The sequence below is a fragment of the Lagenorhynchus albirostris genome, chromosome 14, assembly GCF_949774975.1.
Source record: "Lagenorhynchus albirostris chromosome 14, mLagAlb1.1, whole genome shotgun sequence".
Classification (NCBI taxonomy): Eukaryota; Metazoa; Chordata; class Mammalia; order Artiodactyla; family Delphinidae; genus Lagenorhynchus; species Lagenorhynchus albirostris.
The window spans coordinates 66,155,242-66,172,182 of record NC_083108.1 but is presented as its reverse complement, the minus strand read 5'-3'; the positions used below and the strand labels follow the sequence as shown (position 1 = coordinate 66,172,182).

At 48.9% G+C, this 16,941-nt stretch overlaps 1 protein-coding gene across 1 annotated transcript; it reads left to right on the top strand.

The window, feature by feature from the left end:
• The first annotated feature begins 923 nt into the window (after positions 1-923).
• NEFH (neurofilament heavy chain) lies at positions 924-8,411 on the top strand. The gene is made up of 4 exons (XM_060121241.1): positions 924-1,791; positions 3,665-3,864; positions 4,842-4,966; positions 6,587-8,411. Exons 1-4 carry the CDS (start codon positions 924-926, stop codon positions 8,409-8,411), a joined length of 3,018 nt encoding a protein of 1,005 aa, XP_059977224.1.
• The last annotated feature ends 8,530 nt before the right edge of the window (positions 8,412-16,941 follow it).

The following is a 16,941-nucleotide window of genomic DNA, read 5'->3' as shown; positions in this document are numbered from 1 at the left end:
TCACACACCCTGCCTTTACAGGGGACCCTCTGCCACTTCACTGAGGGCCCTCCTTGCTGGGGCCGGTTGTAGGGTCTCCTGCCTCCTATCCTGCGGAGACCACTGTGTCCCCCAATCCAGGCTTCCCTTCTCCATCCTCTGCAGTGTCTCCCACACGCCCAATTCAGGGCAGCCTTGTCGCCCTCCCCAACTCCAGGTCCTCCCCCTCTATTCCGGAGCCGGCTGCAAAGTTCCTTGAGCCCTCTCCTGGTGGCCCCTCTAGCTACTAGGGGAACAGTGTACCTCCACTCAGGGGTTTTCTACCTCTACCCTCTGTAGTGCCCACTATGCTTCCATTCAGGATTACTTTTCTCCCTCCCCTATTCCGGGCCGGCTGCAGACACTCTGCATCCCCTATCCTGAAGGTCTAACTATGAGGAAAAACCTGTGCTCCCTCTCATTCGGGGGTCCTCCCATCCTACCGAGTTTTCTATCGCTCCATCCCGAAGGCATCCTGCCCCTATTCCCATCAGGTCTCCTTGCCCTCCCTCCATTTCAGGCTCCTTCTTTAATTCCGAACATAGTAGCAGGGTCTCCCGACACGCACCAGGGGGCTCCCCTTCGGTCCACTCCGGGAGTCCTCTACCGCCTGACTGCTTCGGGGGTGCTTCTCTGACGCTGCGTCGTCGATTCCCCTCCACTCCTTGGTTTCCCTGCCCCGCCCCTCTCACTGCGGCGGAGCCAGCCGGCCCCGGGCCGCTGGGGGAGGAGGCGGAGAGGGCGGGGCCCTCCTCCCCTGCTCACCCCCCCAGCAACTGCTGAGGGGCTGGACCCCGCCGGGCTGCTATAAAAGGGCCGGCCGGCCGGGTGCTACCGCAGTGCCGCCCGCCCCGTCCCGGCCTCGGGTTCCCACTCCGCCGGCAGCCGCACCTGCTCCGGCCAAGATGAGCTTCAGCGGCGCTGAGGCGCTGCTGGGCGCCTTCGCGCCGCTCCACGGAGGCGGCAGTCTGCACTATGGGCTGACTCGCAAGGGCGGCGCGCGCTCTGCAGCCGGCTCCTCCAGCGGCTTCCACTCATGGGCGCGGACGTCCGTGAGCTCCGTGTCGGCCTCGCCGAGCCGCTTCCGCGGCGCGGGAGCCGCCTCCAGCACCGACTCGCTAGACACGCTGAGCAACGGACCGGAGGGCTGTGTGGTGGCGGCGGCGGCGGCGCGCAGCGAGAAGGAACAGCTGCAGGCGCTGAATGACCGCTTCGCGGGCTACATCGACAAGGTGCGGCAGCTCGAGGCACATAACCGCAGCCTGGAGGGAGAGGCGGCGGCGCTGCGGCAGCAGCAGGCGGGCCGCGCCGCCATGGGCGAGCTATACGAGCGCGAGGTGCGCGAGATGCGCGGCGCTGTGCTGCGCTTGGGCGCGGCCCGCGGCCAGCTGCGCCTGGAGCAAGAGCACCTGCTGGAGGACATCGCGCACGTGCGCCAGCGCCTAGACGACGAGGCCCGGCAGCGCGAGGAGGCTGAGGCGGCGGCGCGCGCACTTGCGCGCTTTGCGCAGGAGGCCGAAGCGGCGCGCGTCGAGCTGCAGAAGAAAGCTCAGGCCCTGCAGGAAGAGTGCGGCTACCTGCGGCGTCACCACCAGCAGGAGGTGGGCGAGTTGCTCGGCCAGATCCAGGGCAGCAGCGCCGCGCAGACTCAGGCGCAGGCCGAGGCGCGCGACGCCCTCAAGTGCGACGTGACGTCGGCACTGCGCGAGATCCGCGCGCAGCTGGAAGGCCACGCAGTGCAGAGCACGCTACAGTCCGAGGAGTGGTTCCGAGGTTCGCAGGCGAGCGGGGACAGGGAGGATGGGGCGCCCTCTGTTGGTCGGTCAGTGAGGGGAAGGGTGGCGTGACAGGGTGCTGGTGGACTCTGCATAGAGGTGGCTGGACTGGATGGTGCGCTGCTCAGCTTCCTCCTGCAGAGTGAATGCCCCTTAGTTAAAAAACAGTTTTACTCTGGGTCTCTTGTGGAACACCCCCCTTCCCCGCAACTCTAGGTTCTCCTTTGGCCTTCTCCAGGGTCCTTATATCTGTCCTTCAACTCTGGGTCCTCTCTGCTCCTTCTCCCGAGTTTTGGTAACCCCACTATGAGGCCCCTTTTCATCAGGTTCCCTCTACTGCTCCAGAGCGGTGCCGGCTTCTAGTCGCTGGGGCGCTCTTTGCCCTTCAAAGTAACATGGCTTCCCTGTCCAATGCTGCCCGCCCCCTTTCTTGCACACTGCAGGGAACCCTATTCAGACACCTATCGGGCTCCTCCCCACTACAGTTGGGGAGAGTGGGTCATTCTCACATTCTTTCTCCCCAGAGGGACCACCATTACAACCAATTGGTGCCTGAAGCTGAAGTGGCTTGTGGGCCCTTTAATGTCCTTGCTCCCCTTCAGAAAAGCCGGGAGCCTCCCAAACCCATCTCCCTCCCCCAACTCCGTGCCACCCCGAGTCAGCTAGGTTGCAGCTGCAGCAGCTCTGAAGCTGTGCGCAGCACCTGCAGGGTGACTTTGACCAACACTTGCCCTCTCTGGTTTTCTTTTGGGGTTGAAAGGGGGGTCGACTAACTGGGCTTCTTACCCTGGGGAGCTCCATGAGCCTTCCTGAAACTGTCTGTAAAACTTCTGCATTGTTCTTGGGAGAGGGTACAGAGGCTTCAGTGATTTTCAGACAGGTCTGTGATCCACAGTGCATAAGAATCCTCACCCACTTGGATGGTTTCTAAGTCTTTGCCAGTACTAGCAGAGAAAAACCAGAAAAGCTGGGATTTTGATGCATTGCTTTTCCAGTTCCTTCCTCTCCTCTGCAGTGGCAGAACCATCCCCTCCCCCATCTCTGCAGCAAGGCTCCTCCCAAAGCAAACCTCTCTGCTCTCTTGGGCGTTGCCCTTCATCCATCTCAGGACTTCTGGACCACCCAGCTGGCATCCCTTCTTCCTCCCCCACTCCCAAGACTCAGGTCCTGAATGTCATTATCTCAGGATTCAGGATGTCCACATTCAGGAGGTTCAGACTAGCCTCCAGACCCCCACTGGTCCCTGAAAAGTCTTCTGGGAACCTGCAGCCCATTGCTCACAGGGGCCAGGGTGTGGCTGCCATTGGCACAGGGGCTCCTGTGCTAGAGAATGCGCAACAAGGGGGAGGAAGGGACGCAGGCCCCAGGCTCTGCAGTGACCTTGGTCTCTGCAAAGCAGACACCTGCAAGGAAGGGGCTATGGCTACATGGTGGCTCACGGCGCCCTCATGCCTCTAAAGGTCACAGACTCATTAACTTGTTCAACCACAAGCTCAGAGTTAAGCCCCATGGGTCAGGTTTCACATATGACCCTCAGCACTGCCAGCCTTTGCTGGGGAGCTGAACCAGGAGGACCAGAAATGTGGGCTTCTTTTGCCCTGCAGAGTTTCCAGATCCTGAGTTTGGGGAGACAGTGTGATCTTTAGAGCCAGATAGACACTAGATCTGAATCCCAGCTCTGCTGCTCAAACTGGCCTACCGGCCTTGGGCAGTGGTCATTTGCCTATCACAAAGGATACGGTGAGTTAAACATCCAAGATGGCACCGGCACTCAGAAGGTCCTCAACCCATGTGTGTCACCTTCCAGATCTGGGCAGTAGAATCCAAATCCAGTTGTGTCTAACCCTGTGCCCTACTCCCTTCTCTCCCAGTGAGACTGGACCGACTGTCAGAGGCAGCCAAGGTGAACACAGACGCCATGCGCTTGGCACAGGAGGAGATAACTGAGTACCGGCGGCAGCTGCAGGCCAGGACCACAGAGCTGGAGGCGCTCAAAAGCACCAAGGACTCACTGGAGAGGCAGCGCTCTGAGCTGGAGGACCGTCATCAGGCTGACATCGCATCCTACCAGGTGGGCAGGGGTGGGGCAGAGAGCCAGATTGTCTCACCTGGTTGGGTGACCCTGGACAAGTCATTGCCCCTCTGTGAGTGGGGTCATCGTAGTTAAGACCATGGGCCTTGGAGTCAGACATACCAGGGGTACCAGTATGTCTTTCTAGCCGTGTGACCCCAGGAAAGTGTCTGCCTCTCTGACTCTGAATTCCCTCAATGCAATGGGGGAAAAAAAAGCCTCCTTTGCAGAGCTATGAAGCTTAAAGAGAGAGACGAACTTTTCACGTGAGGCGTGAGTGTGCTCAGCAGGGTCTTGGTCATAGTGGGCATTCAGTAAACAATAACCAGTGTCTATGAGTGAGGGTAGCCTGGGGAAGGCCTTGGCAGATACCTCCCGTTAAAGACAACCGCCAAAAGAAAATATTGCTTTTAAAGAGCTTATTATGCAAGTAATATATGGTGACTGTAGAAAAAGGAGGCAATAAAAATCAGCCATACTGATTCACTCCAAGCAGTGGCTAAGTGGCCTTGGGGTCAGGGGAGAAGCTTCAGCTCGTATTGAGTGTGCTTCTGTGTATTGTCTCGGTTAACAGATGCCTCCCAAGCCTGTACTGTGTGGCAGGCACTTTGGAGCACTGGGGAAACGATAGGGAGCCAAAGCAGACAAGGCCGTGTTCCCACTGAGCCCTTTCTAAGCTTAAGATCTGTAAAAATTCACCCATCATCCCACTGACCTGTGATGACCATTGTTGGTGTCTGGTGTGTTTCGTTCCAGACCACTCCCCAGGCTGAGGTTATACACACAGCAGGAGTTTTGTGCCAGGTGGCTTTCACGTCCATGAATGAGATCCGTAGCTTTCACCGGGTGGGGGTTGGCCCCAGCACGCCTGGCTGAACAGGACTACGTTGGGTTTGCGTAGCCCGCCCCAGCTCCTCCAGTGCTGAGGGCCAGAATGCTGACTGGCGCGTGACATGTATGTGACTTCTCCTCCCCAGGAAGCCATCCAGCAGCTGGATGCTGAGCTCAGGAACACCAAGTGGGAGATGGCAGCCCAGCTCCGAGAGTATCAGGACCTGCTCAATGTCAAGATGGCTCTGGATATTGAGATTGCTGCTTACAGGTGAGGGGCCAGGGGGCCTTTGGGTGGTGCTTCTTAGAAGGAGAAGCCTTGGATTTTAAGCCCCACAGTGAGGTAGCCTGCCAGTCTTAGAGACAAAAAAAAATTTTTTCTTTTCGTATTGCGGTGAAATGTATATAACAGAAAATTTACCATTTAACCATTTTTAAGTATACAGTTCAGGGGCATTAAAAATATTTACATTATTGTGCAATCATCACCATCATCTATGTCCAGACCGTTTTTCATCTTCCCAAACTGAAATTCAGTGCTCATTAAACAGTAACTCTCCACTCCCTTCCCTTCCCTCCCCCCAGCCCTGGCAACCACCATTCTACCTTTTGAGAGACAAATATATTGAGAGTGACTTAGTTTCATTCTGACAGTGATTCAGAGGGTTAAAGCTCCTCACCCTCTTCCCAAATCCAGCCAGCTAGAGGTTGGCTTGGAGGGAAAGGAGGTACTTCAGTTGTCAAGGGCCTTCACAACTCTACCTCTTAGAGATTCCTAGCTCTCTGAGCAGTTGTTTCCTGGAGAAATAAAATAGGGGTGATAATAACGGTACCCACGTCCTGGGATTGTTGGGAGGAGGTGCTAATCCTGTTCCTGAGCTAATCCAGGTAACACAGGTACCACTGGGCGGCCACAGAGAAAGCCCTCAGTAAAAAGTAGCCATGAGAAAGCCAAGAGACCTCCCAGCTTAGCAGTTTCCTGCTAAGGAACAGGACTGACCCCGTGAAGACCTGTCCCAGTTGTTGGCTAATGGCCCTTCACTTCCCACGTCTTGGCTCTAATCTGTAGTCTTGCTACTCAAAGTGTTGTCCATGGAGTAGCACAATCAACATTATCTGAAAGCTGGTTAGAAAGGCACCCCAGACCTGCTGAATCAAAATCTGCATTTTAATCAGATCCCTGGGTGATTTGCATGCCGTTAAATTCGCAAAGCACTGGTCTGTATGGGTAACCCCTACACTTACTCTGAGGTAGGTATTGCCAGGTTTTTTTAATTTATTATTTCACTGAAACAACCCTGTGAGGTTAGGACTCTTAATGACCCTGTTTTTACCAATGAGGAGACTGAGGATGAAAGAGTTTGAGTGGCTTAGCTAAAGTCACACATCTAGTGAGTAGGAAAGAGTGGAAACTGCCCCCACCATGTTCCTAAAACCCAAAGGATGAGACTATAAGGTAACAGGAGACCCTTGAAATTCAAATGGGAACATTCTAAGACCTCTTAAACCCAGGTTTATACATGTGGAATTCCTTGCTCATATTCCCACCTTTCTCTTGAATAACATTTTAGTTGAGGGACAATAAGTATAAATGTTGCTAATATAGGTGTTTTCTCTTGAGGGCCATTTTTTCAGGAGAAAAAGTTTTATAAGTTGCAAGCTTAGCTGCATTAAACAAGAGCAGTGCCATTGGGGTGTGGATTCTGAGTGGTCCCTGGGATGATCTGCTAAGCGACCTTCTCCAGTCTCAAAGTGCCCACCATTCACACCCCTTCCTTCACCAAAGTGCATATCACTGGATGTGGTGGACCTTCAGAGTAGCTCAGGAAGCCCCCTAACTTATTGATCGGCTCTGAGTTAATAGTAACGTGTTCCATTATCCATTCTGCAGAAAACTCCTGGAGGGTGAAGAGTGTCGGATTGGCTTTGGCCCGAGTCCTTTCTCCCTTCTAGAAGGACTCCCCAAAATCCCTGCCATATCCACTCATATAAAAGTCAAAAGCGAAGAGAAGATCAAGGTGGTAGAAAAGTCAGAGAAGGAAACTGTGATTGTGCAGGAACAGACAGAGGAGGTCCAGCTGACTGAGGAAGTGACTGAAGAAGAAGAGAAAGAGGCCAAAGAGGAGGAGGAAGGGGGAGAAGAAGCAGCAAAATCTCCCCCAGCAGAAGAGGCCGCATCTCCAGAGAAAGAGGAGGCCAAGTCCCCAGTGAAGGAAGAAGGCAAGTCCCCAGAAAAGGCTGAGTCCCCTATGAAAGAAGAAGCAAAATCGCCAGCTGAGGCCAAGTCTCCTGAGAAGGCCAAGTCCCCAGAAGGAGTGAAGTCTCCAGAGAAGGCCAAGTCCCCAGAGAAGGAAGAGGCCAAATCCCCAGAGAAGGCCAAATCCCCAGAGAAGGAAGAGGCCAAATCCCCAGAGAAGGCCAAGTCCCCAGTGAAGGAAGAGGCCAAGTCCCCAGAGAAGGCCAAGTCCCCAGAGAAGGCCAAGTCCCCTGTGAAGGAAGAGGCCAAGTCCCCAGAGAAGGCCAAGTCCCCAGAGAAGGCCAAGTCCCCTGTGAAGGAAGAGGCCAAATCCCCAGAGAAGGCCAAGTCCCCAGAGAAGGAAGAAGCAAAGTCCCCGGAGAAGGCCAAAAGCCCTGTCAAGGAGGAGGCCAAATCCCCAGAGAAGGTCAAGTCCCCTGTGAAGGAAGAGGCCAAATCCCCAGAGAAGGCCAAGTCCCCAGAGAAGGAAGAAGCCAAATCCCCAGAGAAGGCCAAGTCCCCAGAGAAGGAAAAGGCCAAATCCCCAGAGAAGGCCAAGTCCCCTGTGAAGGAAGAGGCCAAATCCCCAGAGAAGGCCAAGTCCCCAGAGAAGGAAGAGGCCAAATCCCCAGAGAAGGTCAAGTCCCCAGTGAAGGAAGAGGCCAAATCCCCAGAGAAGGCCAAGTCCCCAGTGAAGGAAGAGGCCAAATCCCCAGAGAAGGCCAAGTCCCCAGAGAAGGAAGAAGCAAAGTCCCCGGAGAAGGCCAAAAGCCCTGTCAAGGAGGAGGCCAAATCCCCAGAGAAGGTCAAGTCTCCTGTGAAGGAGGTCCCAAAGAAGGAGGAGGCAAAGTCCCCCATGAAGGAGGAAGAGAAAGCCCAGGAGGTGAAAGCCAAAGAGCCCCCAAAGAAGACAGAGGAAGAGAAAGCTCCAGCCACACTGAAAACTGAGGAGAAGAAGGACAGCAAGAAAGATGAGGTGCCCAAGAAGGAGGCTCCAAAGCCCGAGGTCCAGGAGAAGAAGGACCCTGCTGTGGAAAAGCCCAAAGAACCCAAAGGTGAAGCCAAGAAGGAAGAGGCTGAAGATAAGAAAAAAGCAACCACCCCAGAGAAGGAGGCTGCTGCCAAGGGGAAGGAAGAAGCCAAACCCAAAGAGAAGACTGAGGTGGCCAAGAAGGAACCAGATGATGCCAAGGCCAAAGAACCCAGCAAAGCAGCAGAGAAAGAGCCGGAAAAGCCAAAGAAGGAAGAGACGCCAGCGGCACCTGAGAAAAAAGACGCCAAGGAGGGGAAGGCCACAGAGGCCAAGAAGCCTGAGGAGAAACCCAAAGCAGAGGCCCAAGCCAAGGAGCCCAGCAAGGAGGCCTCCACACCAGGCAAAGCCAAGGCAGAAAAGGCTGAGAAATCCTCTAGCACAGACCAGAAAGACAGCAGGCCTCCAGAGAAGGCCACAGAAGACAAGGCCACCAAGGGAGAGAAGTAAGGCAGGGAGAGAGGAACGTCCAGAGCAGCCAAAGAAACTCAGGAGGGTCTGGGAGCTCAAGGGTCGGTGTAACCAATTTTCATTTTTTCTCCCTTTTCTTTAAGAAGAAACTCTGCTTAGACTATGGGCCCTCCTTCACCAAACAGGAATTTCTTTTAGCAATGTGTTAGCAAGAGAGGGTCCTTCCAAACCCCGGCCCCACGCCCCAAACCCTCCCTAGGCGATGGACAATTATGTTATGATAGCTTATGTAGCCGAATGTGATATATGCAGAATGCCACATGTAAACACTTGACTATAAAAACTGCCCCCTCCTCTCCAAATAAGTGCATTTATTTCCTGTATGTGCAACTGACAGATGACCGCAATAATGAATGAGCAGTTAGAAACATATTATGCTTGAGATGTCTTAACCTATTCCTGAATGCCTTCTGTTTTCCAAAGGAGTGGTCGAGCCCTTGCCCAAAGCTCTCTGTCCTGGAAGAGCTGGAGCAGGTGGGGCTGGGCGCTGGCCACTGAACCATGCCAGGGCGCACTTTTCCACTGGAGTCCACTTTCAATTGCTTCTGTGCAATAAAACCAAGTGCTTATAAAATGAAAATGCTGCTGTTGTTATTTATTCTTTTCCCGTGGGCAGGCTGGGGGATGGGCGAGGGAGGTCTTGATCTCACTCTTAAGAACACACAGGACTGAATGGGAATCAGAGGTCTTGTGCGGGTCTGGGACCAGTCACAAGGCCTCTCTTGGGCTATTTCCCGGGCACACACCATGTGCCAGGCAATGTGCTCGGTGCTTTATTTTAAAATCTTGTGGACAGGTGGCCTGGTGTGTGGTTTCTCAGTGAGGTCCATGGACCACCTACATAAGCATCATCTGGGAGCCTTATGAATAGGCACACTCCTTGATTCCACCCCACACCACCGAATCAGAATCCGAGGGGTAGGCCTGGGACAGTGAATGCTTCACCAAGTCCCACTTGATTCTAATGCACGCTGAAGCCTGGGAACAGGTGAGGTCCTGAGGACACTGAGCCATCTGTTTAAGAGTTCTGCATGTGTCCTTTTTTGTAAGGAGGGACGAGCTTTCTGAATAGGGGCCATATGTAGCTAATTCACCTGTAGTGAAGACTATAGTCACCACTATTGGGAACAATTTGTCAATAGTCACTTAACTGGACTCCAACATGCTTCTCCAGACACAAGTTTGAAAGCTGTGGTGCTCTTGTGGATTTATGTGGGGTCTTTACTGTAAAATTTTGACCTCATGACTTACTTGTAATGACTAGAATATGGCAAAGTGATGGGATGTCATTTCTGAGAGTAGATTACAAAAAGATTCTGGCTTCTGTTTTGCTTATTCTCTCTTGCTCATTCTACTTGCTCATTCCAATGGAAGAAGGAGAAGCCTACATGGCCAGGAACTGAAAGAGGCCCCTGGCCAACAGCCAGTGAGGAACTGCGGTCCTCAGTACAACAAGAAACCAAATCCTGCCAACAACCACACTGTTGAGCATAGATGCAGATTCTCCCCTGCTGAGCCTTCAGCCCCAGACAACACACTGGCTGCAGCCTTCTGAGAGACCTTAAGGAAGAAGCACCCAGCGAAACGGCACCTGGATGATAGATGTTTGTTGTTTTAAGCCACTAAGTTTTGGGGTAATATGTTACATAGAAATAGATGACTGGACTTCCCTGGTGGCACAGTGGTTAAGAATCCGCCTGCCAATGCAGGGGACACGGGTTCGAGTCCTGATCCAGGAAGATCCCACATGCCACGGAGCAACTAAGCCCGTGTGCCACAACTACTGAGCCTGTGCTCTAGAGCCTGTGAACCGCAACTACTGAGCCCGTGTGCTGCAACTACTGAAGCCCACGTGCCTAGAGCCTGTGCTCCGCAACAAGAGAGGCCACCACGATGAGAAGCCCATGCACTGCGAGAAAGAGTAGCCCCCACTCGCCACAACTAGAAAAGCCCGCTTGCAGCAACGAAGACCCAGCGCAGCCAAAAAATATAAATAAAAGAAAATAGTTAACTAATACAGCTTCTCTCTCAGGAAGGCCTTCTTTTCATGGAGATCCTAAGTAGCTATGGGCTTGCACCCTTCCAGGTACAAATCAGGGAGAGAGAGATTGTGTCCTCACCAGTTCAACCAAAGTCTGAGAACTGAGTCTCATTACATGGTCAGGTTATGTGCCCATCCTGAAATTAATGGAACATACTAATTGGACCTGCTGGGTCACATGTCAAACTCTAGATCCAGGGTGGAGGCAGCCATCTGAATTATATAAACTGGACCTGACATTTCAGAACTCAGGGATAGAGAGGATTCTAAAATCTTCTAGAGAGAGAGAGAGAGAGGAGGAAAAAAAAAAAAAGGATCAAGAACAAGAATGGTCCCAAACTTCTCAATGATGGGAAATGCCTAGAAGTCTATACTGATAAATCAAGTGTGAGGATAGATAAAGGGCAATTTAAAGCATACAAGGTCCCAAAAGTTTACTTCCCATAAACCCTTTCTCTGAAATCACTAGGGGGACATGCTCCAACAACAGGAGACTATAAACCAAGAAATAGAAAATCTAAGAATACAGAAAACAGGGACTATAACAAAGAAGAGACAAGAAGGGAATCCCCAGGATGACGACAGAGGAGAGTTGATGGACAAGAGCTGTGCAGCCCTGTCTAGACTAGAGTGGGTCTGGGGAGAGAAGGGGGGGTTCCAAGAAAAAAATTAAACTGATAAATTATTTGACATGATCCACCATGTATAAAATTGAATTGAAAGCCCTTTACTGAACTATTGGAGAGTGTGGGAAAATTTAGTCAATTTCAAAGAAAACAAAGTAACTCCAAGAGAAACAAAAAAATTACGTATAAGAGGAAGTGTAATTATAACACATTAGTCAGATCAACAGGTAACAATATTTACATAAAAATAACAAAAGCAATGAATATGGATTATACCAAAAAGCAAGATAAAAAATGGGAAAGGGAAAATGGAGTGTGTAATTGACAAAAATACTCATCTCTTATACTCCTCTGGAGAAAATGCTTAATATTGATAAATGAAAAGAAAGACTGAGAAACTATCACAGACTAGAGGAGACTAAGATGACATAATGACACAGGGCAATGTGGAACCCTGGACTGGATCCTGCAACATTCGTGGAAAACACGGTGACCTCCAAATAAAGTTTGTAATTCAGTTAATAGTAATGTACCAACATTAATTTTAATTTTAGTTTTGACAAATGTACCATGATCATGTAAGATGTCAACATGAGATGGAGCTGGGTGAGAACATTCAGGAGCTCTCTATGCTGTCTTTGCAACTTTTCAGTAAATTTAAAATTACTTCAAAATAAAAAGTTTAAGAAAAAAGTTTAAGATATATCAATAAATTGTATATGATTAAAAACATGGAGGTAAATACCAAAACCTAAGAGCTATGGTTGAAAATAAGAATAGGGACTTCCTTGGCAGCCCAGTGGTTAAGACTTTGACTTCCAATGCAGAGGGTGTGTGTTCGATCCCTGGTCAGGGAGCTAAGATCCCACATGTCTCCCCACCAATAAACCGAAACATAAAACAGAAGCAATATTGCAACAAATTCAATAAAGACTTAAAAAAAAAGAAAGAAAATAAGAATAGATGGGGGTTGGGAAGAGAAGGCAAAGGCCCCTGTATATTACTATAAGTAAATCATAACCAGTCAAAGCAAATAGGGACCCAAATAGCATCTAGTCCAATCCCATTATACAGATGAGGAAATTGAGGCCAGAGAGACAGGAGCCTGCCTAAGGCCCAACAGCCAGTTGGTAGCAGAGCTACATTTTCCTATTTGTTCTATAGAGAAAACATGAATTACATGGATATTAATTTTTTTAAGAATCTGATTTTTTAATAAATTATCCTCAGTGACCCTTACTTAGAAAATCTACATTTTCTTAGTTTTGAAACCACAGGGAAGACATGAAAGGTATTAGAGCTACAAGGGCTCTCTCTCATGAATCATTGTCTCAGCTGATGTCCACAGAAGAAAAGATGGGACTTGTCCAGACTAGAATCCATGGTCACCACTTACTGAGCATCCCCAAGGACTGGGCCCTGGACTATACACTCTATGTCCACAGTCTAAAGCAGCCAGCCCAATGAAGTGAGCACTATTGAACCTGCATTTCTCAGTTGAGGAAACTGAGGCTCAGAGAAGCAGACCTTGCCCAAAGTCCAGAGCCAGGAAGAGGTGGAGCCTGGATTTAAATTCAGGCCTGCCTGACCACAGAACCCAGGCTCGTCCTTACTCTGCCATCCTGCCTCCATCCTCTCCAGGGACATATTACATGGCCACCCCTAAACCAGATGCTGAAGGTATTTAGAATGCCAAAAGCCCCAGCCCTCCTTGATGATATCATTCTCATGGTGGCCCTAAGTGGCACAGGCAGGGCAGAAGGATCTGACCAGGATGCCCCTCCTTTTTTGCCCTAACTGGACGTGTACCCAATGCTGTAGGCAGGATTCGCTGGTCAGATACCAGCCAGACTGACTTTAACCATCTGCCAAACAAAATCATCCTCCCTCTGGGAGGATAACAAATCTTAGGAAAAACCAATAGAGTCAATTTGCTATGGAATTGCTTGTCAGATGTTAGAGGCCTGGGGGACAGAGACGAAATGTGGAAGGAGCTGACTGCTTTAGGATGTGCCCTTCCTGCTGGTTAGCTGTTGGCCCTGCAGATACAGCTGAGCTGATGAAAACCATCCTTCATTTTTTTCCCAGGGGGATTGTTTCAGAAAGAAGAGGTTAGGTTCTGTCTATAATAATGAACAACTACATCTCGGTGGCTTAACACAAAAAAAGCATCTTTCTCACTTATGCTATACACTCTGGGTAGGTCAGCAGGGGTCTCTGTTCATAATGGTCATTCAAAGGCCAAGCTAATAGGGGATCCATCTAGACCCAGGCTTCCAAGTTCACTAAGGTAGGGCGAGAGGATGTGGCACACCAGGCACAGGCTCTTAAAACTTCTACCTAGAAGTGATACAGGTCTCTTCTGACAACATTTTATCAGCCAAAGCAATCCACACAGTTATATCTAACATCAGAGGGGATGGGCAGAGCAGTCCTACCAAGTGCCTGGAGGGAGGAGAGTAGGGACTCTTTTAGGGGGAATCAAACAGAATCAAACTAGTTTAAGCAAAATACTTGCTACTGATAATAATGATTGATATAACATATTAGCTTACATAACCAAGGAGTTTAAGAAGGTTGACTTGCTTCAGATACAGCTAGAGCCAGGAGAATTCTCAAGTAATGTTCCCCAAGATCCTGTCACTCGTTTCTTCATCTCTCAGCTGTTTCCTTTTGTGTAGGCTTCATTCTCAGGCAGGACCTCTTCATGTGGTCTCCAGAAGCTTCAGGCTTACATCCCACCTGTTTAGGAAACTTGGGAGGGAAAAAAGAACTCTTTTTCAATATTCCAGGAAAAGTCCAGGGGTTGATTCTCGTTGGGGCCCTCAAACTGAAACTGAGAGTTTGTGAGGTGTGGTTCCAAAAGAAAATTAGAGGATGGTTAGCAGAAGAAAAAGGAGTGGATGCTGGGCAGCAACAATGATAACTGTCCACAGTGGCTTGAGTGCTTGTAGCAGAAGATCCAAATAGGCAGTAATACCGAGTGTTTGTGGGTGTGCAGAGAAACTTGAACTTTCTGACACTAATGATTGGAATGAAAATTGACAAAACCTTCCTGGAAGGCAACATAATGAGACATATTAAAAGCCTTAAAAGCTTAGACACTCTAACCAAAGTATGCCACTTTTAGGAATGTATCCTAAATAATCAGGTCTGTACAGAAATATTCAAATACAAAACATATTCACTTCGTTTTATGTTTTGGAAAAATGGAAAATACTCTGAATATACAATAGGAGATTGGCTAAATAAATTAAATTACCTCTATTTTTTAAAATATTTATTTATTGTTTATTTTTATTTATTTTGGCTGTGCCGGGTCTTAGTTGCAGCATGCAGGTTCTTTTAATTGTGGCATGTGGACTTCTTAGTTGTAGCATGCATGTGGGATCTAGTTCCCCAACCAGGGATCAAACCCCGGCCCCCTGCATTGGGAGCATGGAGTCTTACCCACTGGACCACCAGGGAAGTCCCTAAATTACCTCTATATTAGTAAACATGTTGCTGCAAAAAAGAAACAAGTTTTTAATTTTAAAAGTAATTTATATCAATGAGACCTAACAGATATCTATAGAACACTGCATGCAACAACAGTAGAATACACATTTCTTCTCCAGTGCACATGGAACATTCTCCAGGACAGATCATATATCTTAGGCCATAAACAAGCCTCAATAACTTTAAAAGGATTGAAAATGGAGGGACTTCCCTGGTGGTCCAGTGGTTAAGACTCTGAGCTCCCAATGCAGGGGACCCAGGTTCGATCCCTGGTCAGGGACCTAGATCCCACATGCCGCAGCTGAAGAGCCCACATGCCGCAATGAAGATCCTGCATGCGGCCACTAAGGCCTGACACAGCAAAATAAATAAATAAATATTTTAAAAAATAATAATACAATAAAAATGGGAGATAACAAGTGTTGGTGAGAATGTGGAGAAAATGGAAACCTTGTATCATACATTGCTGGTAGGAATGTTAAATGGTGTAGCTGCTGTGGAAAGCAGTTTGGTGGGTCCTCAAAAAGATAAACATAGAATTAGTATGTAACTGAGCAATTTCACTCCTAGCTATATACTCAAAAGAATTGAAAACAGATACTCAAACAAAAATATACACACATGTTCATAGCAGAACTATTCACAACAGCCAAAAGGTAGAAACAGTAGAAACTACCCTTCGTTGCGGTGCGCGGGCTTCTCATTGCAGTGACTTCTCTTATTGCAGAGCACAGGCTCTAGGCACACGGGCTTCAGTAGTTGTGGCTCATGGGCTCCAGAGAGCAGGCTCGGTAGTTGTGGTGCATGGGCTTAGTTACTCCATGGCATGTGGGATCTTCCTGGACCAGGGCTCGACCCTGTGTCCCCTGCATTGGCAGGCAGATTCTTAACCACTGTGCCACCAGGGAAGCCCCTCAAGAGATATTTATTGATCTCCTACTGTACCCACCTTGTGCAAGATCCTGGAGATATAGAGGTGAGCAAGATAGAGGTGTGTTCTGCCTTTTCTGGAGCCTGCAGTCTAGCAGGAGAGCAAATAAAGAAGAGTAAACACAAAGGGTTATGTAATAAAATTGGTTGTATGTTACATTCTTGTGGGTCTCTGTTGGCTTTTGCCACTCTAGCTTCCATTTTTTCTTTTACTGATAAAAAGAGAAACCACATGTCCCCACTCTCATGCCATGTATTAGGGTGAATAATGATCCCCCAAAGATGTCTAAGTCCTAATCCCTGGACACTTTTCATATGTGATTAAGTCAAGGATTTTGAGATGGGAGATTACCCTGAATTACTTGGATGGGCCCAATGTCATCATAAGGCTCCTTATTAGAGGGAGCAGGAGTCAGAGGAGAAAGTGATGTGATGATGGAAGCAGAGATTGGAGTGATGCACTTTGAAGATGGAGGAAGGGACCACAAGCCAAGTAAAACAGGAAGCTAGCTCTAGAAGCTGGAAAAAGCAAGGAAATAGATTCCCTCCTGGAGCCCCCAGCCCTGCCAAAATCTTGACTTTAGCCCAGTGAAATTGATTTTGCACTTCTGGCTTCCAAAATAGTAAGAGAATAAATTGGCGTTGTTTTTAGGCCAGTAAGTTAGTGGTAATTTGTTACAGCAGCCACAGAAACCTAATATAGGCCACGTGGTTTGGGTGACCCCATGTACCCAGAACTCAGAGATGAACATGTTCCAGGCATTGCGGATCATGCACTATCCCCTGGCCTCTGTGATTAGTTCACAGATTCACATGTGATGCAAGTTTATCCAATGAGAGCCAATTCCAATGATACTGTGGGAGCTGTTTGTGCAGAGAAGCCTTACCAAAGGCTACCCCGAGAACAAATAGCAGCAGAGAAGACAGCACCTTGGAATTACTGATAGTGTTCAGGTGACAATGACATGGTTTGAACAGCTGAATCGAGCCATGCCTGAAGTCTTCCTCTGCGGGACTTCTTAGTTACCTGGGTCAATGAATTCTCTCTTTTGCTTAAAAATAAAAAAACAAACAAACAAACAACTATAATGAATGCAATTTTTTAGTTATTGTATCAACAAAAATCCAAAAGTTTAATAATATTTTGGTGAGGCTGTGGAGAAACTAGTCCTCTCATAGGTTGCTGGTGGGAACATAAGCTGGTATATCTCTCATGGAGGAGAATTGGGAAATATCCTTCCAAATTATGAAAACAGAGACCCTCTACTCTGGTATTTCTACTTTTGAAAGTTTAACCTACAGATGTATTAGCATATGGGTGAAATGGCTCTGTGCACAGGTTATTTACTAAAGCAAAGGTTAGTAACCAAATATCCATTAATAAGACTAAATAAATTATAATACATCCATTCAA